This window comes from Ziziphus jujuba, chromosome 1 (genome assembly GCF_031755915.1).
Source record: "Ziziphus jujuba cultivar Dongzao chromosome 1, ASM3175591v1".
Classification (NCBI taxonomy): Eukaryota; Viridiplantae; Streptophyta; class Magnoliopsida; order Rosales; family Rhamnaceae; genus Ziziphus; species Ziziphus jujuba.
Genome location: NC_083379.1, coordinates 39,679,437 through 39,704,296, shown reverse-complemented (window position 1 = coordinate 39,704,296; position 24,860 = coordinate 39,679,437). Strand labels below are relative to the sequence as shown.

Sequence of the window (24,860 nt, the reverse complement as noted above, 5' to 3'; positions counted from 1 at the left end):
AAATATTGTCGGACTGTTCATCTTCTTCTTCTTTGTTGGGGTTGCGTTTGATAAGCTTTGGACTTCCAGGAAGAAGAAGAACAAATCAAGGGTTGATGAAGCTTGGCCACAGGTGCCCACCAGCTTTTCATTGTTTTTGGAGAAGGATTTGCAGAGGAAAGAATCGGTGGAATGGGTGAATATGATGTTGGGGAAGTTGTGGAAAGTGTATAGAGGTGGGATTGAGAATTGAATAAATGGGTTGCTTTAGCCCGTCATTGAAAATTAAAAACAATTACCTAATGTTTTTTTTTTTAAAAAAAAAAAAATGAATTTTTGTTCTTTGTTTGTTTAAACAAACATAAAAGGATCTGAGTTTTTTTTTTTTTTTTTTGAAAATCAACATGGAGTGGAATGAATGGATACTCAAATTATTTTTTATTATTTTAAAGTTAAAATGAATATTGAAAGGCAACAAAAAAAATTATAGCAAATGAAGAGGCAGATATTATTAAACTCATACCAAAAAGGATATTAGACCAAATATCCATAAATTAGTCTATGTCTAATATGTATGGATAAATTAATCTATGTCTTTGTGTACGATTTGTGTGTGTGGAATCCTTTGTTTGGTGAATTGATTTTAAAATAGATTTTTGTTTTAGAAAATAAAAAATTATTTTTAAAATAAAAATAAATTTATTTAGTTATCAATTTTTAAAAATAATTTTAAAAAATAAATTAAAAAAAATATTAAAATGATATTTTTTATTTTTTATTTTTTTAAATTTAAAAATTGTTTTCAAATATCCTTCAAATACTGTTTATTTTTATGAAACAAATAAAAATAATTTTTTAATGTTAAAAACGAACTTATTCTGTTTTGGATACTTTTGTTTTTTTTTTTTTTTTTGGGGGTTTTTCAAATGATTTATATTTTACATGTAATTTTTTTTTTTAAAATTTTCTTTTCTTTCTTACTTGTTTAAAAAGATGAACACTAACGCAGCCGACCTCCATGATTTTAAGATCCCTTAAAAGAGGTAGATTTGTCCAAACACTTTTTACACTTTTTTTTTTTGGGTTCTGCTTTATAGGATTCCCCTATTGTCTCCTAATGGGAAAGGGAAGAAAGTAAAAGACTAGCATTTTCTTAGACCCCCAAATGTCAATAAAGTAGGGACGCCCTCATTTCAAGGAAAAATTTCTAATGCTCCAGTTGCACTGAATACTCATTAATCCTTCCATAGATTTAGTGCTATGTGGACAATTTTATCTACATCAAATAGTTGCCAAAATTATATTTTTTGAAATAAAATTTTCACACACATAATATCTATATTTTCTCAAGTGAATACTAACCTTAAGCAAATTTTTTTCTTCTTTCAAGAAAATTTTTTTCTTCTTCTTTTCTCTTCTGGGTCTCATTTTTTTTTTTTTTTTTTTTTTCCCCTTGTCAAGCTTTTCTGGGTTTTTCTTCTTTTCTTTTTGGGTCTGATTTTTTTGATCAAGCTTTTCTGGGTTTGATTGAAAGACTTATATATATATATATATATATATATATATATATATATATATATATTTTGATAGAAATTGATTAAAAGAGTTGGATATGAAACTTAAAGAATAATACAATAACACATCAACCGGTTTTTATTCACTTGCTTGGTTACTGACAAAATACACCTGGCCTTCGGTTTCGATCTACTTGGGCTGATGGGTTGGACTGATAGGTCTCAAAAAGCCAGTAAAAAAAAAAAAAAAAAAAGTTAAAAATTTTAGGGGTCAGATAAACAAGGGCAAGGAAATGTGTTGGTTTCTATTTGTGAATCAGGTTCAGAGAGTGAAAAGTGTTTGGATGGGAATGATGCCCTGTTCTACTGTTGTGTTGGAAAGTTTGGGTTTGGGGATTGAGCGGTGCCGCTTCGTAGACAGAGACAAAAAGATAAAACTGTTACTTGGGCATTGGATCATATTGTCATGGTTTGGTGGTTATTAGGTAGGCAGTTTTGTTGTTTATGGTGGTTTTGACAACTATTCGATGTGGATAAAGTTGTCCATATGGCATTAAATCAATCAAAGGAGTACTCAATTCCCAGTGCAGCGGGAGTATTAGAAAATTTTCCCTCATTTCATACTTCCATTTACTCTTTCAATCTACTGCGTACGGATAAGCTCGACCCAAGTCACTAACCCACTTCCTTTTTCCAAACCCATGATTAATTTGGACAACTCAACCATCTTGAATAATCGAAGGTTGCAGATTGACCCACGTGTCAAAGCTTAGTCATTACTGATGCACAACCGTGCAGGGAATCGGTCCAAAACTTGAGAAAGTTATTCATACCTTTTGCAACGAGGTCACCTGATGGAATAACAATGCCTTCATAAAGAAGGTGAGAATTTTTGCATTACTTCACAGCAAGCTCAATCTGTTTTCCTCTTCAAATGGAAATGGACTTCACTGTCAAATATCAGATAGAATAGGTACAAGCGTACAAGTTTGACAACCCCATCAGAAAAGATTATGAGGTTTGGCCCATTTTCTTACAAAAAGATCATACCCAACTTTCAAAAGGTGCTGAAATTTTGAATTTTCTTGATCATCAATCATCGGAGTGTAATGGGAAATGTTTTTGTAAAGAAGACTTAATTTTTTTTATTTTTTATTTTCCCCGTAACCTTGAAAGAGATCTATTGTAAAGAAGACTTCATTTCTTTTTCTGTAACCTTGAAAGGGTTCTATCATCTTCAACAATGGCAACAAACCAGAAACTTAGAGATCTTCAAGATGTTCTGCATGCCATCAAATCCGAAAGCCTCAGCTTACACAGCATTTCCTTTTACCTTTCTCAGCCCACTTCTTGTTGCTACCAAGAAACAGAAAACTCCATGAACATAAACCTCTCTAACGAAAACCTTCCCTACTTTTACAACTTCCTTGCAGTTTTAGGAACATCCAAAACCTCCCAATCATGTCTCAGAAACTTGGAGTTCCATTGGGTTGAATGGGAACCACAGCAACTGAAAAGCCTTGGCGCATTGCTTGAGAATTACTCTAGCGTAAAGCAAGTTGTGTTTGGAAGAAACAGGTTGAGTAGAGAATGTCTATCTGAGCTGTGTGAAATTCTAAAGAGAAATAAAGTGATCAAAGAGATAATGTTTTCTGAATCAGCAATTGGGTCTGTTGGTTCCGGGCTTCTTGCTTCTGCACTTAAGGTGAATGATAGTTTGGAAGAGTTGCAGATTTGGGAAGACTCAATTGGTTCAAGAGGTGCTGAGGAACTCTCAAAGATGATTGAAGTAAACTCCACACTTAAGCTGCTGACAATTTTCGATTCCAATTCAATCACTGCAACACCACTTATTTCTGCAGTTTTAGCAAGAAACAGGAGCATGGAAGTTCATATTTGGAGTGGTGAAAATGGAGAAAGGAGTTCAAAGGTGGTTGAGTTTGTACCCGAGAACAGCACACTTCGAATTTATCGTCTCAATGTTTCAGGCACTTGCAGGGTTGCCTGTGCTTTGGGATGGAACTCAACTGTGAAGTCACTGGACATGACCGGAGTCCGGCTGAAATCGCGTTGGGCTAAGGAGTTCAGGTGGGTGTTGGAACAAAACCAGACCCTCAAAGAGGTGAACTTGTCAAAAACTAGCCTGAAAGATAAAGGAGTTGTATACGTAGCTGCTGGACTTTTCAAGAACCAGAAGTTGGAGAACTTGTATCTAGATGGAAACTTGTTTAGAGGCGTAGGAGTGGAGCATTTACTCTGTCCTTTGAGCAGGTTCTCTGCCTTGCAAATACAAGCAAATATAAGTTTAAGATGTTTAACATTTGGAGGAGAAGGAACCAAGATTGGAAGGGATGGTCTTGCAGCCATATTACAGATGCTGACAAGCAATGAAAGTGTGACACGGTTAGGGATATACGATGATGAGAGCTTGAGGCCAGATGATTTTGTGAAAATTTTCAGGAGCTTGGAGAGGAATGCCTCTTTGAGGCACTTGTCTTTCCAAGGCTGCAAAGGGGTTCGAGGAGAGTTGGTGCTGCAAACCATCATGGAGACATTACAAGTAAATCCTTGGATTGAAGACATTGATCTTGCAAGAACGCCGTTGCAGAATTCTGGTAAGGCTGATGGGATTTATCAAAGATTAGGCCAGAATGGGAAGACTGAACCAGAAATGGAAAAAATGGATTTGCTCAAGGACATGCCGCTTACTGTACCAAAGAGTTGCAGAGTTTTCTTCTGTGGACAAGAATATGCAGGTAAGATCATCATCTATATAAGACTATCGTGTATGTTGAAGAATCTAGCTATGACAATAAGATTAAAATAATTAGTTGCTTGTATTCCCAATTTTCAGGTAAGGCTACATTGTGCAACTCTGTGTCACAGAGTTTCTCCTCTTCAAAGCTTCCTTACCTGGATCAAGTAAGAACTCTAGTGAACCCGCTTGAGCAAGCAGTTAAAACAGTTGGAATGAAGATAAAAACTTTCAAAGATGAAGACACAAAGATCTCAATATGGAATCTTGCTGGTCAGCATGAATTCTATTCCCTCCATGATCTCATGTTTCCAGGGCATGGAAGTGCTTCCTTCTTCATCATCATATCTAGTTTGTTCAGGAAACCCAGCAACAGAGAACCAAAAACCCCTATTGAGATCGAAGAGGATCTCCAGTACTGGCTTAGGTTCATAGTCTCCAATTCAAGAAGAGCTGCACAACAATGCATACTTCCAAATGTAACAATTGTTCTCACACACTATGACAAAATCAATCAACCTTCACAAAACTTGCAAGCAGCAGTAACCTCAATTCAAAGATTGAGAGACAAGTTCCAAGGCTTTGTTGATTTCTATCCGACGGTGTTCACAGTCGATGCAAGATCATCAGCATCAGTCAGTAAACTCACTCATCACCTCCGGAAGACGAGCAAGATGATTCTCCAAAGGGTTCCGAGAATCTATCAGCTATGCAATGATCTGATACAAGTATTATCAGATTGGAGGTCAGAGAACTACAACAAGCCTGCAATGAGATGGAAGGAGTTCGAAGAGCTATGCCAAGGAAAGGTTCCACCCTTAAGAGTTCGTTCAAGACATGATAACAGACAGACAGTAGAAATGAGGAGGAGGGCTGTCGCTACTTGTCTTCATCAAATGGGAGAGGTTATTTATTTTGACGATCTGGGTTTTCTAATCTTAGACTGTGAGTGGTTCTGTGGTGAGGTGCTTGGCCAACTAATGAAACTCGATGTGAGAAGTAGGAGCTCCACAGATAAGAATGGGTTCATCAGCAGGAAAGAGTTGGAGAAGATTCTAAGAGGAAGTTTACAGAGCCAGATTCCTGGAATGGGTTCAAGGGTATTTGAGAACTTGGAGGCTAGTGACCTTGTGAGGATGATGCTTAAACTTGAACTTTGTTACTTACAAGACCCAGCAGATCCTAATTCCTTGCTATTAATCCCCTCAATTCTTGAAGAAGGCAGAGGAAAGCCACAGAGATGGCAATTAGCCACCAATGACTGCATTTATGCTGGAAGGCACCTTGAGTGTGATGATTCAAGCCATATGTTTCTCACCCCAGGCTTCTTTCCTAGATTACAGGCAAGAGTTTTACCAATATTTACTTGGTTATATTTTTCTTTTAAATTTCAGTTTTTATTTTTATCCACCTTCTACCACTGAATGCGTGGCATCATGGGATAGAGCATAAAACCATACATCATCATGATACGAAAATACTGGTTATGGTAGCCACTTTGTTTCACTTTCCATTTGAATCTCATTTGTTTGACATTTCAGGTGCATCTTCACAACAGAATCATGGCGCTAAAGAACCAGCATGGAGCTACTTACAGTCTGGAGAAATACCTAATCTCAATTGGCATCAATGGAATCTATATCAGAGTGGAGCTAGGAGGACAGCTTGGTTACTATATTGATGTCTTGGCATGTTCCACCAAAAACCTGACAGAAACTCTAAGACTTGTCCAGCAGCTTATAATACCTGCAATCCATAGCCTCTGCCATGGTATCACCTTGACTGAAAGTGTACTGCGTCCAGAATGTGTTCAAAATCTCACACCTCCTAGATACAGGAAAACCCAGTTTGTTCCATTGCAGCAATTGAAACATGCCTTACTATCAGTTCCTGCAGATGGTATGTACGATTATCAGCACACATGGAGTACAGTTTTAGACTCTGGCAGCCCAGTTCTAAGAGCAGGTTTTGATTTTGCTCGTGACCTTCTATCCGATGATGATTTCCGTGAAGTACTACACCGGAGATATCATGACCTGTACAACCTTGCCTCAGAACTGCAAGTCTCAGCTGAAAGCAACACAGATGAACCAGAGCATGCATTATCCACCAGCAATGAGCCCGACAAGGTTGAAGCATCTTTTGGTGGAATTGCCAAGGGAGTGGAAATGGTTTTACAGAGGTTGAAGATCATTGAACAAGAAATCAGAGACTTGAAACAGGAGATCCAAGGGTTAAGATATTATGAGCATAGACTCCTTATAGAGCTTCATCGAAAAGTGAACTACCTAGTGAACTACAATGTCCAAGTTGAAGAGAGGAAAGTTCCCAACATGTTCTATTTTGTTAGGACAGAAAACTACTCGAGGAGATTAGTAACCAACATCATCTCTGGCATGACTGCTCTTCGATTGCACATGTTATGTGAATTCCGCCAAGAAATGCACGTTGTTGAAGATCAGCTAGGTTGTGAACTAATGAAGGTTGATAACATGGCTGTGAAGAGTTTAGCTCCATACATGACGAAGTTCATGAAACTGCTAACATTTGCTCTGAAGATAGGAGCCCATCTAGCAGCTGGAATGGGAGAAATGATACCCGATTTGAGCAGGGAAGTTGCCCACCTCGCTGACTCTTCCCTCCTTTATGGGGCAGGAGGGGCGGCTGCTGCCGGGTTTGTTGGGGCTGCAGCTATGGGAAGGAACAGAAGCAGGGCTGCAGAACGCTCGAGGGATATTCAACAAGATCTAAGAACAGCACAGCAGTGGGTGGTGGACTTCTTAAGGGACAGGAGATGCTCAACTGGAAAAGAAATTGCAGAGAAGTTTGGGTTATGGAGAGTGAGGTACAGGGACGACGGTCACATTGCATGGATCTGTAGGAGGCATATGAGCCTCAGAGCACATGAAATAATGGAATTACCAATTTGAATTCATGCAAACAAACTGAGATGGGTTTGGGTATAAAAATAACAGTTTCTTATTAATTCTTTTAATACAGTGTATTTTTCAAAGATTTTGAATGGTCTAAACTGCAGCAATCGTACTATTTTGGGTTCAGGAAATTTTGTTATGGTATTAAATTAGAGTGAAATAACTCTCACCCTTGTATTTGGATCAGACAATTCTTTACTAATTGAGGGCATAACTAGTGCCGTTTGGAGTTCTCTGCCAATCTAGCTAAATCAACTAGTGGAACCAATTCAAAAATGTAGTTGTCTTAACATGATTAGAACCTACACTTGTATAGATAACCCGAAAGACAAAAAGTAGCAGCCTTCTGAGCTAATAAAGTAAAAATTTTGATCAATTTAACGAATCTAATTGTTAAAATTGATATATGAGATATGGTGGGTTCTAATCTTTATCATGTCAAGTGGCCGAAAGCAAAACTTGGGATGCTTTAGCCGAACAGACTTCTTTTTCTTTGTATCATTAGGTAAATGTGGGACCAGAGTCATTCATATGATTAAATACATAATTAGCCTATAGTTAGATGGGATTAGATTTTGCAATTATTGAAGGTTGAAACCAAAAAGCAGCCATAGAAAAAGATAGAAAATTGCAACAGAAACAGTGCATTTACACTAAACAGAAGTTGGGATAGATCAAATCTCATAACAGAGTACCAGTCATGATTTTCGCTTGTCATCTAAAAGCATTTCACCAAAGGAAAACAACACACTACATTGATACATTATTAACCTTCACCACTAGTATTAGTCCCCATTCTAAAATCTAGAGTCACCTGTGCTTCTTCTTCTCTCACACAACCCCACATGAAACAAAAGCTCAGAAGAACGCCCTACTGCCATAGAACACTCGATTCCCGCTGTTCTTTGTTGCCTGTATGTTCTTATCAGTGCTGGAATCTCCTGAACTGGTTGTTTCAACGTCCAAAGGAAGCTTCATTTTTGCCAAGGACTCGGTAAACTGCTGCATACTTTTCATGTACATGTCAACTATGTCCTGCTGCACCACATTTTGCTCAGGCTCAATGTTCACAGTGACAACTGGCTTTGTAAATGAATCACTTGGTGCCCCACCGGATGATTCACTCTCACTATCTTTAACGTGCACATTTTTCTCTTTTGGCTCTTTTGGGACTGAAGCATGCTCCTGAGTTGGAGATTTTGAGGTTACCTGCGCTTCAGACGACTCGGAGCTCGCAGGGACAGAAGGAGATGATACCCCATTGGTTGAGACACTGCTCGGTGGGGAGTCAATCTTCGGAACTTGAACAGACTCGACAGCAGGTGGTGAGAAGCTTTCCACAACACGGACCCCCATTTCTCTGGGAGGCTCTTTCTCAGCATCACAAGAGACAAAGCTCTCAGAACTCTGGGAGTCCAAATCAGCACAAGGGATGCCAAAATATTCCGAGACCATTATCTGGTCTTCATTGACAATCTTAGGATCTGGGAACTCTATCTTATCCAACTCACTGGGGAGAGACTCCGATATTTCGGAGTCCTGCACGCTTGACTGCACGGCTGGAGAAGCAATCAAGTCAGGGGAAGCTCCATTATATGAGAGAGACAACTGAACAAACCCAGCTGGAGAATGTAATAGATCAGTAGAAGAAAGAGAGAACTCTCTCTCCAACTTGCCATTTTTCATTAGGACCTCAGATAAAGGCACCAAAGCAAACCCCAACAACTGGTCTTCAAGATAATTTTTCACCCTGCTCAGCATCCATATCTCACATTTGAGAGAAGACTCTATAGTCCGAACATTAAACCTCAGATTCTCATTGAACACTGGATTCCTACCACCACCATTGATGGTCTTGGTGGAAAGTGTGTTGTTTGGATCACTAGTCAGGCAAAGCTTAGCATAAACATCTTGCTTGTGGTAAATGCAGATGTTATGGATGTCTCTAGCCTGATGTATGTAAACCTCCAGAACACCAATGAAGTTCTCAAAGTTAGATACCTCAGCTTCCACTCTGTTGACCTCAATTCCCTTAGATAAGGGACCTGAGCTTCGAATGAAAAAGTCAGATTTCTGCTTCTCTGGCTCCGCAACAAGAGAGCTCTTGAATGGAGAAACAACAGATTGTGGGGAGTCCATGATAACACCTAAAAGTGGAACCTGTCAAAGCACAAGAAAATCTTTTTGAAGGAAATCAACTTAAACCAAATTAAACCCCAAATTAAAGAGCTTCTACTTCAAGTATTCAGTTCCAGAGACTTGAAGCTCAAAGATTAAAGCCAAAATAAAGAAGGCTATTGGGTTTTAGCCCAGTTAGCAAATCAAAATAACTATATTAGAATTAGAAGTAATATTTGACTCCTTTTGTAAAACCCAAGAATTAATATCGAAATTCAAAGCCAATTAAGAACTGAAATGATGCTTAGAACTCAAAATCCAACACTCCCAACCAGACCATACCACAAAACCCTAGGATAAGCTGAAAGATGTGAACTTTCAAGATTCAGAAGCCAAATTACCCGAAAAGGACCTCTTACAACTACCTACTTCCAAAACCCACAAACACAAAGCTAAAAATCAGGCGCTTAACCTGAAACTGAGAACCTACCAACCAACACGATTAGTGGTGTAGGACCAGGAAGCCGACTCGGAGCTACAATTGGTTTAATAAGTCCTCAACACGCAGAAAAACTGAGAGTCAGACCCACAATTTCAAAAGTAAGCCTGAGCTGATACTGCGATTAAGTAGAAAAATCTCCAAGACGAAAAACCCAAAACCAACCCCAAATTTTGAAACTTTTTTCTGTGGACTACTCTCAAAACCCAGACTCTCAGACTTAAAAACAAGCAAGACCCATCCCCAGTAATGACAAATATGAAACAGATTCCAATAAAGCTACTTACTTTCAACACAGAAACACTACCACCGGAATCCAAGGAGGTAACAACAGGGAAAGCGAGAAAAAGCACAGTGACCCAGATCGAGTTGCAGAATTCTAAGACCAAAATAAAAAAACCCACTTAGAAATTCCCTTTTTGAATCCTCCAATACCACTTTAAAAAAAAAAAAAAAATGAACAGAGAAAATTCACCCCACCAAAAAAGCTCAAGTAGTATTCATGAAAAAGCAAAAAAATGATAAAAACAAACAAAAAAAAAAAAAGGAAGAAATATCACGGTATTAATACGTTTTTATCCTTGCCTTTGGCTCTTTCTTCAAAAGTCAAAGCGAACTAGCGTGGAATCTGTGGCTCTTATCCAAGATCTGTCGAAAATCCAGTTCGTGAATCGAGGTGGTGATGGTCGTTGCTGGATCACTAAGCTAAGAAACTGCTTCTACACAGTGAAGAATATAATTTTATATATAATGATTTCATATAAATATAAGCAAGCAATTATAGTATGAATGATAACTGGAAAAATTTCAGGGTGAGTGTGCTGAAGTTTGTCGGAAGCCTATGAATACATGAGTATTTGGGGAGTATTTAATGGATATTTTTGGGAGTATTAGAGTGTTGTATAGTGTGGATATATATTTGCTTTCTTCCTGAGCAGATATTTTATTTATTTGTTTCTCATTGATCCCAAGGGATGGGCTTGCCAGGTACACCGTCCCACGCGTTGGTCTCGAACACACCAATCAGACAACATTTGAGTGCGGTCTGTAGGTGGGACATGAAACATATGACTTTTATTCTACAGTTCAATTTCCATTTTCTCTCTATTTCTGACACTTTCTTTCTTGATTTCTTTTTTTTTTCTTTTTTTGTGTTTGTGACATTCTTTTTTACCATTTAAATATTACAATTTTACATACATATATATATATATATATATTAATTTAATTTAAATTTTCAGTATTCGTTATTCATGTGTTTATATTTTATTTTATTTTAATGGGATTTTATTTATTTTTTTAATAGACAATAATCCTCACACAATTATTTCCTATCCCAATATTGATTAAAAAAAAAATAGTTGATCTCTGATATTATTTTAATTATTCTCTTTTTCTAGAGGATTTTGACATTGTTTGAATTCTATCTGTAACTCTTTTTTTTTTTTTAATAAATAATTCTATCTGCAGAAACTTCATTGACAGAAGTGAATTCTTTTAAAATTATAAACACTATTTTGTTTATTTAAATAAAGCAGATAAAGAAATTTGAAGAGTTTGATAATGATGATAGCACACAAAACAGAAGTCGTTAGAATCCAAACCCATTGTTACAACTAAATTTAAAATTTTTCCTTATAAGTCCTTACAAGAAAAATCCAAATTGGCAAGAAAGTTTTTTTTTTTATTTTTATTTTAAATATTATGAAAACTTACTTTGTAGTTTGAAAATTTTTTATAATTATGATTTTTACATAAACTTATCTAATACTTTTATTTTCCTCTTAAATAATTATTTTTTAATATAAAATAGATAATCTAAAACACAATCAACAAGTAAAAAGATAGCACTACCTATTTAATCTAAACCCAACGTGTCATTCATGATTTATCCACTCAAATAGAACGGTATAAACCAATTGTCAAACAAGTAAAAATGAAACTAATAAAATAAAAGAAAAACACAAAAAGGAATTGAATGAGCAACTGGAAAAAAAAGTTATGAATATTTCCCCAATCTACAACTTTATAAAACCATAAGAAAATATCCACCCGAACCACGTCTCACTTATTGAAACAATTTAATTAATAATTTAAAAATCAATAAAAGCAAAGTAGAACTTCATTTACTTACCTAATAATAGATATGCTAAATAAAAAACCGATGTAATAAAACCAACCAAGCTTAAAGGTTATGTGAAAGATTGTCTTTTACAGGCTTTTTTAATCCGAGAAACAAATGAAGTTGAAAAGCCATATTTCTCCTTGAGTACGTTAGGGTGTTTTGCCAATTGTGTATTTGTTTAGCAATGATTTTCTATTATTTTATTAGAGTTGCTTTAAATTATAGATGAAGTGTTGCGTCTAGATTAAATAGGTATTGTAAAATCTTTTATGGTATTAAAGCCCTTCACGCTCTAAAGCACAGAAGCAAAATAAGAGTCAGATAATTTCCTTTACGAGCTAACAACCCTAAATTTTAATTTAGAACGAAAGGAGTAAGGACTATAAACCCAAGCTTTTAAGTATTTTTAGACAACACTGTAGGATTATGTGTAAGCTTTTGATACAAGAAACCAAATAATATTAGGTACCTTTTTATATTATTAAATTTTAATCTAGAACCAAATTATTTTGAATTAAGTATAAAGAAAAAAAAGTTGTATATACCCACCTACAGATGGATCCAATAACAATAAAGAAACAATAAATAAAATAGAATACATTAACCTTGTAAGGTAGGGGGTCCTGTTTGGTATGATAATATGATAATATAGTTAAATAAACGTGTGGATACAATACAGATATGATGCCTGTATAATCTCCTTGCTTGTAGTCAGACACAGTGATTATTACACCAAAAAAGATAATAATAATTAAAATAAAACATAATGAATTGCAATTATCTCGTTCTTCATATTGTTATTCTTCAATGATACAAGAAACCAAAGAAATGAAAAAGTGAGTTAGGTCTAATAAATGATCAGGAAACTTCCTAAAACTAAAGAATATTGGACTTTCTCTCTCTCTCTCTCTCTCTTTTTGTTTTTTGTTTTTTTTGGTTGGTAATGTGAAACTTATATATAGAATAATTCCTACTTCAATTTTGTAGCAATAAAAATGCTCAATAATGTTTAAGAGCACTCACTGTAGCTGGCTTTAATGTTGTTTTCTAAATTTTTACGTATGACTTTTTGTAATGGACCCTATAACAACAGCTTGATTCTCCAAAGATTCTATTGTGTTATTAATCAAATTAAAGGCACTATAATTAAAAAGCCAAAAAAAAAAAAACATATAGTATTAAATCAGTGAGTAAATTAAGCATAGTGGGGTTTTATTACATTTTAATTCAAATGACTTTGGAGGGAGGGCACGGGTTTGCTAACTATTCAATGACCCTTTAACTATCTCTTTGAAAAACCATATAATCCATCCAAAGTAGACTTTTGTGGGATTCTGCCTACTAAAACGCTCTTCAACAATTCTTCCTTTTCCCTTTTCTTAATGTGAGTGTGACGCTTGGCTATAAAGAGCCACCCATGATAGAGATTGACAAGCTTTATTTATTTATTATTAATCTTTTTTCTTTAATTTTTTTATTTTCTCTTTCTAGATGGAGTAGACCTTTTTGGGTAGAAATCATGAATTAGAGTACCTTTTTTCCATCTACCATTATCTTTGGACTAATATTATCTCCATCTTTTGGAATTTGGAGTATGAATTGGCGTAATTGGCGTATATTTTGTGCAGTTTTGGACAACAACCCCATGCAAATTAATTAAATTATGCCTAATTAGTTAATTAGGATTTCATTATGTGTATATGTAATATATACAACACTTATATAACTTTAAGTGATCCAACAACTACTAGCTGCTTTCAGTCTACCAAAACTATAGATTGATTTGTTGAAAATTTCTTTCATTTTGGGTGGGTGTGTTTTGTCCCCATTTAATATGATCAGGATATTTCTTTTGTGATCTAACTTGTAACAAGAAAGCGATCAAAAAGAAAAATAAAAGAAAAAAGTTCTATTCACCCATTCAACCCCCTTCTTTCTTTTCTCACCCCATCCACACATTAGTTTTCAACTCTAATATCATCATCTTTGCTATATCCATTTTGTCTTTTCCTTAGTAAATAATATGATGATAGGTTTTTCTAGATATAACAGACATTATGTGATTATTTTTATAAGATATTTAATTTTTAATATTATTATTATTATTATTTTAAAAAAGATTGATGTTAAACCCACCATATTTCATATAAATATAATAGCTAGCATTAGGCATTTCATCATCAATAATCATAACAAGTATATTGGTGAGCAGAATTTTAGTATAACAAAAGTGAATTACATACATAGTGCCCAGAAGTGGTCATGACAACTACTTCTTTCCTATGCTTTGTTCACATTGAGAACCAGAAAAATAAATTAAGGAGAGAAAGAAAATAAGCACAATACTTGTTCTTCCCTCCCCTTACACTGTAGTGACTCTGAAGAATGTGTCAGCAAATCTTGACTCTCTTTGAAAATCAAATCAGATTTTGCAGATAAGTTACAATAAAAATTGACAAGGTTATTTTGAAAAATATGGCAATCAAGTGGGCTTTTAGGTGTTTTATTTATTGGTATTTTTTTGACTTTTTGAAATCACTGTGTCTCAGACTAAATTACTCACCTAATCCCACATTCTTCCATAATAAACAAGTTTTTATTTGTTAATCAGATTGATTTTATATTAGGAAAAGAAAAAAAAAAAAAACTTTTTGGAACATTCCCGTTCTTCTCCGCATGCGACAAAAATTCTAATAAATTATGATTCCCCCAAACTTATAATGGGGTTTTTATAATTAAGTGGCACTCAACTAAATAGCTAGTTTGGTTTGTGCCAGTTGTGCACTTTAGACTCTGTCTAATTTTTGTGATTCTCATCTGGGAGAAAAACTTCAAGCTGTAATGGCGGTGGGAAGAATTGACTGAGTTATATATTTATATATATATAATGTAGATATTTAGTTTCACCCTCCACTATGCAAATTGAATATCAATTTGCTTGCTTTTTTTTTTTTTTTCAAATTTGTAGTCTGCCCACATATTTAGAAGATTTGTCCTTACTTAATCATATTATTATTGGTATTTTAATTTTGGGCTAAAAGACATGAATATTGATTAAAAATGATCCAAATTATTAAAAAAAAAGTGAAATTGGTGAATAAAGAGGAGGACTGAATTCATATTAATTATTACAAAATAGTTCACTGTCTACGTTTGATTAGTAGTGATTATATAAAGTTTGTTTTGAAAAAAATTGCAGGGTGTCTTGAAATTTAAAATTCGAGCAAACTTGTTATATAAACAAAATCTGTACATCCTCTCTCATTCTTAACATTCATATGAAGGTTGTCAGCAAGTATGAATTAACGAACAAAGTAATTGATAAATTAACCTGTAAATTCATTCTTAAATTAAATAACTTTTGAAGTTTGATAAACTAAAGTTCTATATTGAACTTTAAGAGTATTTACATGTTTTTCAAAGAACGTTTTTAGACTTTTTTGTTAAAACTAATGGAAAGATATCTTCTTCAAGAAACATTTTTTGAAAAACAAAAGCAGAGAATCTAAAGTATAATATTTTAACAACAATTAAAAGGAGTAAGTATGCAATAAAATCAACCATGAATAACCGCAAGGACTAGAACAGTATTGAATTACTTGGAACCATTTTGTAAAGCTAAGAGTATTTATTTTATTTTATTTTTTTTTAAACTGACCCAGAAAGTGACTTTAGTTTGTGATTGGATCCTGATATATGGATTCAAAGGGAGGTCAAGGACAATTTATTCACATCGAATAAAAAAATGGAACAACTCCGGTTCTGTGCATGCACTTCTGCAGACCAACATTAATGAGGCTGTAGAAGATGAAGAAAAGACTATTCTTCTTGTGGAGTAAATTGAGAGGCTGTGGCTTTTCTCAACTGCCACAAGCTTGTAACGTTTCTAATTATATTTCAATGATGGAGACTGATATTTAATATGAGAATTAAAAATCCTTTTACTTTTGTTTCCAACGAAACGTCTCCATTGAAGTAACCCCACAAGAGAGAGTTAAAAAAAAAAAAAGAAGAAGCAAAATTTTGGAGCAATTTTATTGCCAAGGGGCCTCAAGGCCAAAATAAAATTTTAATTTCATTTATAGGCATAATAAAATGAGAATTTTACAATTTGAAGTTATCTTGGATAATAAATAAATAAATAACTTTTCTATTGAATGCTAGCGGGTGTGGAAAAAAAAAAAAAGAAGAAGAAAAAAAATCACCTTTCTGCCAGCAGTAAAGATATCACACAATATTTTGAAGGTTTAAATGGGAAAAAAGTGTAGAATAATATAAAGTCATATATAATTTTGATTTAACGGGATGCATTTAGTGGTTTTTATGATTAGGCCTAGTGCTATCATAAATTAAAGACTTAATTAATAAATAATATTTTATCACCATAATTATCCCATATATATGTGTGCATACATATATATATATATATATATATTCTTTTTCAATTTTTAACCTAATATATTTTATATGTAAAAACTTTATGCTAGTATTAGCGGACCATTTTTTTCATTTGGCCACCAAAGTAAAAAGAGTTGTGTTGATAAAAGTTTATAGTTGCAGAATGCAGTTGAAGGGGATTTTTGGCCTCAGCCTTGGGCTTTGTCAAAAAAAACTGCTAAATTTTAATAAAAAAAAAAGTCTCTTTAATAAAGGTTTATTTTATTTTGTTTCGGTAAAGTCTTTAATAAAGCTTAGTGGATGTAGCAAATTAAGACATTTTTAGCAAACATGGCACATGAGAGATTGGTACGACATGTATCTAAAGTAATCATATTGTTGACCATGGATGTGAAAAATATTTGTAACTATTGGGAAATTGGAATAACACTATTAACATAATAAGACAATATTTTTTATTTTATTTTATTATATAGTCAAGGAAGTCCTAAAATCACATGTACCAATAATCATTGAATTCCCATCCAATATTACCCCCACCCCCAACCCCCTCCCCAAAAAAAAAAAAAAAAAAAAAGGATTCCCATCAACTAAGTAGAAAACTCTTTTTTTTTTTTGGTAAAAAACAAAAACTCTTTAAGTAGAAACTCAACTCTTCCTATCAATTTTCAATAAAAGAAAAATAACGTGTGGTACTAGAATTTTTTTTTTTTAAAAAAATATGAGCTAAGAAAAAATTCAGAAAAATTCGAATTTATAAACAAGTTTAATTTTAACTTTGTTGTGTGTACATTCTTTTTGGACGTGGTTGAAAAAAATAAATGTGTAAACTGTGTTTCATATTCGAGTTGGTCCACAAAAAGCATTTCAACTACGCAAATTTTAGGTTCATGGGCTTTTATACTTGAGATTTTGTAGCATCAAGTTCAACCCAAGCCCAGTTTAATTGGGTTCGCAACTATGTGAATTCTTTTTTCTTTTTTTTTTTCCTTTTTTTTTTATTTTAATATCAAATTAATTATTTTTTTTTGAAAGTAGAATATCAAATTACTTATGTTATGAGTGAAAAAAATTCATTTAATAGGAATTTATTATTTAAATATTATCATTATAAAATCTAATTATTTGTATTTCAATCTATCAATGAGATGGTGAATTTTATTTTTTACACAAAAAAATTAATGCAATTTTATAGTTTATTCTAGAAAAAAATGAAGAAATTGTAAAGTAAATGAAGAATGAAAAAAAAGATTAAAACTACAAGGAAATTTTCTGAAAAAAAAAAAATAAAAAAGGATAAATGTAAAAAAATTTAAACGAAGTTTGTGAAATTATCCAGTTTTTATTTTCAACGAGGGTGACACCTACATAAGCTTATTATCAAAAGCCCAAAGTCAATGACAGCTACCGTGACCATGACTTTGGCTGTGACCGTTATTTTAGAGTATTCCCAATTTATAATCCTTTTGTCGTTTTGTCTCCTACCGCCACTAACGGCTAGCTATTTGAATATTTTCGATGTGACTAATCTATCCTTTTCCTTTACTTCTAATCTAAGTGGACCAAATTAAGAAAAAAAAGAAAAAGAAACCTATAATAATGAGGAACAAGGAGCGCTTTCTTAATCTTATTTATTTATTTTACTTTTTGGAAGGCCCGAAAACAATTTTGAAAAGCAATCATAATAATTATTATATGTTTTGAAAAAGCAGGAAAGTGAAAGCAAGTCAGGGGCATGCTGGGTATTTCACATACGTTACAAAATTCGATTTTAAAACAGGTTTTTTAGAACCGCTCATTCAATTGCAAATTTCGCCTCTCTCTCTCTCTCTCTTCTTCTTTCTCAACGGTCGAGAGCTTCTTTCATTTTCGAATTCGAAGTTCAAACTCTCTGTGTCTCTCTGTGCATAGCAAAGCAGCTTGGAAAACCATGAGGAAGCTCAGCAGCAGCAAAGATAGTAGCAACATGGAGACTCGATTCTTGGCCTCATCCATTCGGAACCTCCTACCGAGATCCATGTCGTCTTCTTCTTCCTCTTTCTCTAAGCTCAAGACCAACTCAAACCCTAAAAACCCTAAGTCCAACATCGAAAACACCCCTCCCATCGATCCAAACATCCAGATCGACCACGGCCAAACCAACTCGCCTCTTTTAGCCAAGCAGTTACCTTCCGATCTGCATAAATCTAAGCCAGAGATTGCCGGATCGTACGCTGACCAACAAGAAACCGTGCCTTCTGATGCACCGGTGAAGGTACTGGAATGTAGAAACTCTGTTATTTATTATTATTATTACCATTTTTTTTCACATAATTCATGATTTTTGGGTTATCATTGATATATTTGTTTTGTTTTCCCTCTTAATCTGCTTAGGTTGTGGTGAGAATTAAGCCTGCTAATGATGGTGCAAGGGACGGAGATGGAACCATAAAAAAGGTTTCTTCAGATTCTGTCTCGGTTGGGGACCGGAGATTTACGTTTGATTCGGTTTTTGATTCGAAAGCCAATCAGGTAAAATAGCTAAACTTTTCAGCAATTTCTGTATGAGCAAGATTTGAGATGTAGTTTTTTCAACTTTCAAGTAGATTAATGGTCTGTTTGGAAGCACAGAAAATGTAATAAGAGTAAAGAAATGAGAAATAATTCCTTGATTTAATTTGTTTGGAAAAAGGGAAAGCAATTAGTCTAAGACTTCCACTGGATTGAGTTTAGAACAAATAAATGGAGTAAACATTCGTTGGAATTGTTAACTCAATAAGGAGCAAATTTTATTTCTGTTATTGTAGTGTAGTTTATCTTCTTAGTACCAAAGCAATTAGTCTAAGACTTCCACTTGATTGAGTTTAGAACAAATAAATGGAGTAAACATTCGTTGGAATAACACTCAATGAGGAGCAAATTTTATTTCTGTTATTGTAGTGTAGTTTATCTTCTTAGTACCAAAACTAAGGGTTAGGGAATTTAAGTTATTAAACTGTTATTTGGATTCCTATCAGGGAGACGTTTTTCAGTTGGTGGGTGTGCCGTTGGTTAAAAATGCTTTGGCTGGTTACAACACTTCAATCGTTTCATATGGACAGGTATTTCATAAGATTATGTTGTATTCCCAATACCTTCGTTTTGTCTGCTAATAATGACCCGAATTAGTAATGGAACTAACTTTGTGGAATTCTCTAGAGTGGAAGCGGAAAGACATACACTATGTGGGGTCCTCCGAGCGCCATGGTTGAGGATCCCTCTCCTCATAGTCAACAGGGCATTGTTCCTCGCACTTTCCAAATGCTATTTTCAGAGATTGATAAAGTATGAACCTCTTTTCCATTTGTTTTTTCTTCTGGAAGTGGCAAGTGAAATATTAATGTCTTAAACTAAGGTTTGTGAATGTTTTATTTGGATTGTCATATGTAGGAGCGGCAAAACTCTGAAGGGAAACAGATTAATTATCAGTGCCGTTGCTCGTTTCTTGAGGTATACTATGTCCACTCTGAGCTAAAGTTTTGGAATCCATGCCTTTTGCTTCATTTATGATGTTTGTTTACTTGTTGTTAATCACAGATATACAATGAACAAATAGGGGATTTACTTGATCCAACCCAAAGAAGACTTGAGGTAGAAATTTACTTTATTATGGAGTGATTCTGTTGATGTCTGTTTCCTTTTCTTCTTTCTTTTTTTCTTTTTGTTCATAAGTGCATGCATAATGGTAACAGCATGTCTGATAAAACTGTTTCAGATTAAGGATGATCCCAAAAATGGACTGTTTGTTGAGAATTTGACAGAAGAATATGTGACTAGCTATGAGGATGTGATACAGATTCTGATCAAGGTAAGTGATGGACATGCATTATTCCAAATTGTTCACGAATGCTTAAATTATTCACTTTTAATGCTTATTTTCTTAATTTCTCTGAATATAATGCAGGGGCTTTCAAGTAGGAAAGTAGGTGCAACTAGTGTGAACTCCAAGAGCTCTAGATCCCATATTGTTTTTACTTTTTTCATTGAATCTTGGTGTAAGGTATGAGTGGATATTGGATTTTCTTTCAGTTACTAGTAGAAACAATTGCTTTGAGAATGATAGTTCTTTGGATAAGATTACTCTTTTAGGAATTTTTTTTTGCAGTAGTTAGGGTACAATTTTATGTGGTTTTATGCTTATATTTTTACCACTCTACATGTTGTCCTTGTGAGACATGATGGTCATTTTTGCTCTTTTTTAACGTGCTTTTTGGATAAAAGGTACTTTTAAGTTTTTGGAAGCTAAATTTTTTCTAATATAAACTGTTTTTGACTTTCTTAAAAGTAGTCTTGCTAATTGATTTTGCAGGAGACCTCATCAAAGTGTTTTGGTAGTTCGAAAACAAGCAGAATCAGCCTTGTTGATCTTGCTGGTCTAGATAAAAATAAAATTGACGATGATGCAGGTAGACAGTGTGCCAGGGAAGGAAAAAATGTCAAGAAGTCCTTGTTACGGCTTGGGTAGGATTCTATAACTTATATTTCATATTTGTTTAATCAGTTGTCCTTAATGCAGACTACTGATATTATGGAGTGATTATGATGTAATGGTTGAAACTTATGTATCACATTTTCTTGCTAGCTACAAGTAATTTTGTGTGGCTTATAAGGTTCACAACATCATAATTTTAAAATGGATATAACATAATATTTCTTTTGGAATGAAATTTCATCATTGCTGTCCCATTTGGTTGTAGGCAATTGGTAAATACTCTAGCTACGAAGGGACCTGAGTCTGGAAAATCTGAAGATAGTCTGTACAAAGGCTCCTGTTTAACACAATTGTTGCGGGAATCACTTGGTGGCAATTCAAAATTAACAGTCATCTGTGCCATCTCTCCAGACAAAAAGTATTTGACTCTAATATTTTTTTTTTCTTCTTATTTATACTTTAATTTTCCATTGGATGTACATGCATGAATATGTACATACTCTGTGACATGGTGATTAAAATGCAGTCCCTAAGCTAGAGTGCATTTTGTCTTAAACAATGGTTAAAGATTGTGCTTCTTGAATGCAGCAACAATAGTGAAATACTAAGAACACTACGGTTTGGAGAACGTGTGAAATCTGTTAGAAATGAGCCAGTAGTAAATGAAATAACAGAGGATGATGTTAATGATCTAAGTGATCAAATTCGTCAATTGAAGGTACTAAATCCTGTGGATTTAATTTGTATTCTTTGTTTGATTAGATGGTGGCTGAGAACAATGGAAATTCGTGTACTTTTTTTTTTTTTGGCAGGAAGAGCTTATTAGAGCAAAGTCCACTGCTTCTAATTCAGTTGGTGGTAAATATGGACACTTTCAAGGATGGAATGTACGTGAAAGCTTGAATCAATTGAGAGTTAGCCTTAATCGCTCATTAATATTGCCTCGCATTGACCATGATTCTGATGAAGAGGTTAATGTTGATGAGGACGATGTAAATGAACTTCGTAAACAGCTAGATGAGTTGCGTGATTCTCATGAAGAGAATTCAGGGGACCTATCTCTTAATAGGCTCTCCATCCAGGTGGGTGAAAGTTGTGAGACAGATTTGATGAGTCAAGATGATATCAATTATCCAGAAGAAACAGAGTGTGAAGAAATTAATCTTGAGACATCTGAAAATGAAATTCCTCACAAGGAAAACATCACGCTGACAGAGAATCTCGGAAGTTCTTCTAAAACCTTGGAGGCTAAGAATCCAGGATTTAGAAGCAGCATCTCAATCAGCTCCTGCAGGCCTTCAATTCTCCAAGAGCCAACGTTGTCAGAGTCTCCAAAAATTGGAAAAAACCATAGGAAAAGTGTGACAATCTCATCAAGTCATTCAGTTAGTAGGAATAATGTTTCTGACAGTTCAAAGATTAATTCAGATGTTTTAAGACAGTCACTTAGTCAGAGTGAAAATATCAGGTCTTCTTTGCAGTCAAGCAAGATATTTCCAGGCCCCACAGAGTCATTGGCTGCCAGCCTTCAGAGAGGCTTACAGATAATTGACTACCACCAGAGGAACTCTGCATCAAATGGAACTCCAGTTGCCTTCTCGTTTGAGCACTTGACACTGAAACCTTGTCCTGAAGTCGATAACACCAATGCTTCTACAACATTGCTTTGTGCATCTTGCCGAAAACAGATTCAAGAAACAGATTCCAATGAAGTCCAGGATAGCTTGAAGACATGGATTGTGGCAGTTGATGGAGCAGGGAAGCCAATGACTGACGAAGCAACTAAGGCATGCTACGTTATGCTCATATCTTCTAATAAACTGTATCATAAAATACATGTCCTCTTACATTTGTATGGTTATTTTGTTTCCCAATCAGGATGCAAGGAATGCAATGGCAGAAGTTACCAAGAGAGAGGAGCTTGAAAATCGTTGTATGGAGCAAGCAGCGAAAATTGAGCAATTAAATCAATTGGTAATGTAAACTTATTTTGGACTTTGCTCAATAATTTGTTAGTTATGTCTGTCCACCTTACATGACAAAAATGCTGAATTTTTCTGAATTTGTAGATAGAGCAATACAAATGTGAGAAACATAATTCCATTGTTGAAGATGGTCAAGAAAGTAACTCTCGTTGTCTTTTGTCTTCAAAGAATGAAATAATACCATTTGAGGAGTCCAAAGATGTGGACATTCATTTTCTGAAGGATGAAACCAAGGTATATAATAATATAATATATGCAAAAATTGTATTATACCTTGTCATCCACTCTCACATATTGAAAATTTCTTTTATGTTCCTGGTGTTTTGTGCAGCATTTCAGATGCAATTCTCTTGATAAGCATCCAGAGGTTATCAAAGAGAACTATGAAATAAAGGAAGTTCAGAATGAGTCGGTTCTGGGGTATGGAAATAATATATCTTTTGATGCGAATGAGAAGGAAGAACTTCTTAAGGAAATCCAACTTTTAAGGAGCAAGTTGAAGTCACAAACTGATGCATCTCCTAACAAGTCTACTGAGAAGCTAAGGTCCTCTCTATTGTCGCGGTCCATCCAACTGCGAAAAAGTGGTGCATACCAAAATTTCAGCCAAGAAGAACTGGAGAGAGAAAGAGAAAGATGGACAGAAATGGAGAGCGATTGGATTTCATTAACCGATGAGCTGAGAATTGATCTAGATGCTCACCGTCGACGAGCAGAGAAGGTGGAGATGGAATTGAAATTAGAGAAGCAGTGTACTGAAGAATTAGATGATGCACTTCAAAGATCTGTCCTTGGCCATGCTAGATTTGTTGAACATTATGCAGAACTGCAAGAGAAGTATAACGACTTGGCTGGAAAGCACCGTGCAATCATGGAAGGGATAGCAGAGGTGAAGAAGGCAATGGCAAAGGCTGGTAAAAAGGGTCATGGACCTCGTTTTGCCAAATCTCTTGCTGCAGAGCTCTCTGCAATGAGAGTGGAAAGAGAGAGGGAGAGAGAACTTTTGAAAAAAGAGAACAAGAGTCTCAGAATTCAACTGAGGGATACTGCAGAAGCTGTTCATGCTGCTGGAGAACTTCTTGTAAGGCTCAGAGAAACTGAACATGCAGCATCAGTTGCAGAGGTAAATATTACACAAAGAAATCTATTATTTCTTAGGACGACATTTCACAATCTTGCTGTAGTTTTAGAGTTTGGTGGTGGTAACAATTTAGTGCTATAGCAGTCTAACTTAAATTTTATTATTTGATTGTGCTATTACACAGGAGAACTTCACAAATATGCAGCAAGAAAATGAAAAACTGAAGAAGCAAATGGAGAAGCTTAAACGAAAGCACAAGATGGAGTTGGTTACCATGAAGCAGTACTTGGCAGAGAGCAAATTGCCAGAGTCAGCATTGCAACCACTCTATCATGAGGATTCCAACATTGCACAGAACACAATCCCAGATGATGATCAAGCATGGAGAGCTGAATTTGGAGCAATATACCAAGATCATTACTGACTGTGAATGAACTTTGAGATTAGCCAAGGAAGGATTGCTGGATGATGGTAAGGTAGGTAGTGTTGTTGATTTTCATGACCCTACTTGGGTCCTTTAAAAACATTCATGTATGATTTGTTTGGTGTGCTTACTAATAATGTAATGAATTTTATTCTTTAGTTGTAAATGAGTATTCAATACTGGAACTATGATAAAAGATGCATCTAAGAAAAATGAAACATATTACTCAAATTACCATAGTTGAAAATTCCATGTATCCAAAGTTTCTTGAATTATTTATGTACCTCAAGGTTTTTTTTTAATTTTTAATTTTATTTATTTTTTTGTCCTTCAAATTATTGGCTTTCTCGTAGGAACCCGTGGATATTTTTCACTCTACGCCATGGATTATAAATTTTCTCACTTCACCTCATAATCTTTTTTTATTTATTTATTATTTTTTTTGGGTCCCATTTTAGTCCAGTAATCATATTTTATTGATGAATTTGACCATTTACCAACAAAATAATGATGATTTGATCAAAACTCTGTACATACTTTTTTGGAAACAATTTTATTACATTATTTTTGCTTTTGCATAGCGTTTATGACTAATTTGA

The 24,860-nt window shown here is 34.6% G+C and overlaps 3 protein-coding genes across 7 annotated transcripts; 2 read left to right on the top strand and 1 right to left on the bottom strand.

Annotated features, from left to right (window-relative positions):
• Positions 1–1,734: 1,734 nt before the first annotated feature.
• LOC107435506 (protein TORNADO 1) lies at positions 1,735–7,358 on the top strand. Its single transcript, XM_016047132.4, has 3 exons — positions 1,735–4,249; positions 4,348–5,591; positions 5,790–7,358. The coding sequence occupies exons 1-3, from the start codon at positions 2,737–2,739 to the stop codon at positions 7,176–7,178; spliced, it is 4,146 nt and encodes a 1,381-aa protein (XP_015902618.3). The 5' UTR covers positions 1,735–2,736; the 3' UTR covers positions 7,179–7,358.
• Positions 7,359–7,792: 434 nt separating this feature from the next.
• LOC107435507 (uncharacterized) lies at positions 7,793–10,728 on the bottom strand. Of its 5 annotated transcripts, none has more exons than XM_060813970.1 (3): positions 10,370–10,728; positions 10,086–10,177; positions 7,793–9,341 (listed from the first exon to the last, which is right to left on the bottom strand). In XM_060813970.1, exon 3 carries the CDS (start codon positions 9,318–9,320, stop codon positions 8,040–8,042), a length of 1,281 nt encoding a protein of 426 aa, XP_060669953.1. In that variant the 5' UTR covers positions 9,321–9,341; positions 10,086–10,177; positions 10,370–10,728; the 3' UTR covers positions 7,793–8,039. The 5 variants fall into 5 exon arrangements, with proteins under 5 accessions (XP_060669953.1, XP_060669952.1, XP_015902620.2 ...); XM_060813969.1 differs by having other exon boundaries at positions 10,384–10,728; XM_016047134.4 differs by lacking the exon at positions 10,086–10,177.
• Positions 10,729–18,110: 7,382 nt separating this feature from the next.
• On the top strand, positions 18,111–24,517 carry LOC107404259 (kinesin-like protein KIN-12F). Its single transcript, XM_016011207.4, has 16 exons — positions 18,111–18,575; positions 18,695–18,832; positions 19,318–19,401; positions 19,499–19,624; positions 19,730–19,789; positions 19,877–19,930; positions 20,055–20,147; positions 20,244–20,339; positions 20,649–20,800; positions 21,037–21,189; positions 21,360–21,489; positions 21,584–22,558; positions 22,650–22,745; positions 22,841–22,990; positions 23,088–23,879; positions 24,022–24,517. The coding sequence occupies exons 1-16, from the start codon at positions 18,252–18,254 to the stop codon at positions 24,259–24,261; spliced, it is 3,663 nt and encodes a 1,220-aa protein (XP_015866693.3). The 5' UTR covers positions 18,111–18,251; the 3' UTR covers positions 24,262–24,517.
• The last annotated feature ends 343 nt before the right edge of the window (positions 24,518–24,860 follow it).

Excerpts from the sequence above, each read along its gene's own strand:
- LOC107435506 (XM_016047132.4), top strand. The coding sequence starts at position 2,737 with ATGGCAACAAACCAGAAACTTAGAGATCTTCAAGATGTTCTGCATGCC. Across the intron at positions 4,250-4,347 it reads CTGTGGACAAGAATATGCAG|GTAAGGCTACATTGTGCAAC; the intron begins GTAAGATCATCA and ends CCCAATTTTCAG. Across the intron at positions 5,592-5,789 it reads GCTTCTTTCCTAGATTACAG|GTGCATCTTCACAACAGAAT; the intron begins GCAAGAGTTTTA and ends TTGACATTTCAG.
- LOC107404259 (XM_016011207.4), top strand. The coding sequence starts at position 18,252 with ATGAGGAAGCTCAGCAGCAGCAAAGATAGTAGCAACATGGAGACTCGA. Across the intron at positions 19,790-19,876 it reads GCCGTTGCTCGTTTCTTGAG|ATATACAATGAACAAATAGG; the intron begins GTATACTATGTC and ends TGTTAATCACAG. Across the intron at positions 20,801-21,036 it reads AAGTCCTTGTTACGGCTTGG|GCAATTGGTAAATACTCTAG; the intron begins GTAGGATTCTAT and ends ATTTGGTTGTAG.
- LOC107435507 (XM_060813970.1), bottom strand. The coding sequence starts at position 9,320 with ATGGACTCCCCACAATCTGTTGTTTCTCCATTCAAGAGCTCTCTTGTT.